Here is a 3345-nt window from a genome sequence, read left to right as displayed (position 1 = left end):
TAAATATGTTCTTTATCTATTCCATCTTCATAAGGAATAATGGATGAAGAGACTCAGAAGAAGATGAAGCTTCTTGACAGTATTGTTAGGAACATTTTACAAGCTGGAGAAGTTTCCATTGATGAAGATAATCAGGAGGAGATGGATAGTCTTTACTCTATTGCTAGAGATCTTCTTAGGGCTGAAGAAATTTCAAAAGTGAAAAGAAAATCAGAAATAGATATTGATATTAATTCACCACCATAGAAGATGGTTTTGTAGGCAAAGGTCAAGCGCGTCAGCTGGTTATTTCCCAAATGTGGAAAATATGTTTTCCTAATTTTTCTCTGTCATGAAACATCAAACTAGGATTTTTTTTTTCTTTGTTTCCATAATTGAAACTTGTTGTAGTTGTTTTTCACTGTTTGCTAGAATGAAACTTTGAATGGAATAGAGTTTGATTGTGTTTATCGGTTAGTATGATGTGATTGATCATCTTTTATATAGCCCTAACGTAACTGGTTAGAACACTTTTATATAGCCATAATTAAACCTAAAGAGATTAATTTTGAATATCACACGGAAGTGAACATTGGATAAGACCAAATCTGTTTCACTTTCTAAAAATCAGGTATCTCTCATGTTAATGGTGAAGAGAGGTAATGTCAGATGTTATAGAATGCGTATATCGAGTTATTCTTTGGCCAAGTGTTTTTATTACCAAGTTGGGATGGTTATGGCTTCTAGTATGCCTTAGCTATGAGAAGTGTTTGAATGTTGTTGTATAATGATCCATTTGACAGTTTGGTGATGTATCATAGAGGAACCATTTGCGAGAATCTGTTTATAGTGAATGCTGTTAACATAACTCTTATTTGGCGTAGCAATGTATACTTGGAATTCTTGATGTCTGTCTTAACAAAAAAAAAGAAAAAAAAACACAAACAAAGCAACATAGAATGAAAGGGAAAGAAGATACTAGTGGTTGATAATGGTAACACAAAAGAGCAGTAAACTTGAAAATAAAAACATTGGCGCAGCTGCCAAACATAAAAAAAACAAAAAAAAACAAAAACAAACAGTACAACAGTTTTGATGATCAATGTGCTTGTTTAATTCGCTAGACGTCTTGCTTCATTCACTTTTTGAATGAGTGCTTGAAGTGCTTCTTTTCCTGCGTTTAAAACTTCATCTTCACACTCGATGCAAGTCGGCAGTTGATTCAATCTAATTAATCTTTCTTTGTTCATATGTGGGATATGATAATTATTTCCTCCTCTTTTCATGATTTCAACCATGCATGTTTGCAATGTCAGAAAAATTCTGTTTAGTAAATCAGGTGAGTATTCATCATAAGCTTTTCCCACACCCCTGACTAATTCAAGCACAGTGTTTGGAGCATATACGTGTTGGTGTTCGTTAATTGATCTAAAAAACCCAAGATCATTGGTATTTAAATCAGGACTATTTGCTGGTTGAAAACACATTTGAACGTCCATACCTGATTGTCGAACGGCTTCACAAAACTCCCTATCTGTGATACTTATATGAGGCTTCGCGTTGTCCTGTTGAACAAAGATTGTGCTACCGTCATGTGGCCATTTTTGTTTGATTGCAGGTAGTAGTTTTTCGATTAAAAATGAACGAGTAACTATTTTCGTGACCGATTTCATTGGTCTCATCTCTATAGTTCCAGCTACCCGGTTTTTGCTTGTTCTCTGTGCAGCCACCATAAAAACAAATGCCCGTATTCCAATTTTCCCATCAAAAATAACATTTCCAGCTGCATCAAATCTAGGAAGAGCCACAGCGGATAGAAACATAATTTTTGGAAGAAATCGCTTGCTATGACATGTACGAAGAGGCTCTTCTTCTAGTGGATGAAGATAATATTTTTGCAACGTCTTAGACATATAAAACCATTTCTCATCGATGTGGATACGGTTATACATGGCATGAAATTTTGCTGGGGATAAGCTTTCATCGACCATGGAAAGACAGTGTTTCAACCTAGGTATCTTTGTACTCAGTTTAAGACCTGGTTTCATAGCATTTGAATGCGCTTTAATGCTTCCTTCTTTGACTCTTCTATGCACTGTTGTTTTTGACATGTCCAACGCCTTCGTTGTGGATCTTATATTTGTTCGGCGACTATAAGGAATGGATTTCATCATTTCAAAATCGATTTGAATCTTCTTACGACCAATCTTTTTCACCATTTTTGATGAAACGTCAACCGGAACACCATTTCGAATAGCTAACTTAGCAGCATGCCAAAGGCGCTCAACTGACCTTTTTCCTACGGAAAAATGATACGCAACCCTGGATAAAGTTCCCTTCGGCAGACTTTCAATTACAGACTCATTTAGTAGCATTTGTATGATCAAAGACTTTTTAGCAGGTGTAAGATTTTTTCGTTTGTTCCATTATCGAATATTTGTAGGAGTGGGTGATTCTTCTTGTATAGGTTGATTTAAATCAATTGAAAATGATGGTGGAGGAGGAGGAGGAGGGGGTAATTCTTTTTCTTGTATATGTTGATTTAAATCAATTGAAAATGATGGTGGTGGAGGAGGAGGAGGGGGTAATTCTTCTTCTTGTATAAGTTGATTTAAATCAATTGAAAATGATGGTGGTAGTGGAGGAGGAGGTGGTGGAGGTGGATTAAGATCATTATCTTCTGGAACTTGGTTTAAATCAAATTCCATATCTTTCTATAAGGAGCCGGTTAAGATTCTCATACCATATTTATAAACATGCAGAACATTTGTCAAGGGAATGATTTTGGCTCCAACGTCAAATTTCAAACAGTTTTTGGAAATTTTGGAAATTTTCAAGTTTTAAAATTTCAAATCGTCATCTAGTATACTTACTATTCCAGTTTTGGCTCCAAACGGAAATTTAAAAGAGAAAATCCCTCCAATTTGTTTTGGTGTTTAAGATGATCAATTACTCCGACTACAAAAAATAAGATGATCAATTACTTCAGCTACAAAAGATAACGCAGAGTAATGGTTTTGCATGCTTCTTCTTCTCTATGGTTTCTCCCTCTTCCATTAAAGGCTAGTTTTACTTTCCTTGAAGAAGAGAAGTCGAACATCCCATCTTTAAAGATTATTGTCCTATTTTTACTCATGGAGAGAATACTTACAACTGTTTTTAATTAATGGGGATCTGATTACCTTAAATATCGTTTTAATCCAGGAATCCGTTTTGGGAATGATAAACGGGGTAAATCAAGAAAGAAATGGGCATAATTATGAACCCAACACAATTCCTTGATATTCGAGATTTTAGTCCCTCCACCTATAGGGACAGAGGGAGTACAATGTTCTCTATATATAGGAAAGGGAAAAACCTAGTCAT

At 35.2% G+C, this 3345-nt stretch overlaps 1 protein-coding gene across 1 annotated transcript; it reads right to left on the bottom strand.

Moving 5' to 3' along the window:
* Positions 1-1091: 1091 nt before the first annotated feature.
* On the bottom strand, positions 1092-2354 carry LOC113333212. The gene has a single exon (XM_026579725.1). The coding sequence runs from the start codon at positions 2352-2354 to the stop codon at positions 1092-1094; it is 1263 nt and encodes a 420-aa protein (XP_026435510.1).
* Between the last annotated feature and the right edge of the window lie 991 nt (positions 2355-3345).

The sequence above is a fragment of the Papaver somniferum genome, unplaced genomic scaffold, assembly GCF_003573695.1.
Source record: "Papaver somniferum cultivar HN1 unplaced genomic scaffold, ASM357369v1 unplaced-scaffold_132, whole genome shotgun sequence".
Taxonomy (NCBI): domain Eukaryota; kingdom Viridiplantae; phylum Streptophyta; class Magnoliopsida; order Ranunculales; family Papaveraceae; genus Papaver; species Papaver somniferum.
This window is presented reverse-complemented; position numbering and strand designations above follow the sequence as displayed.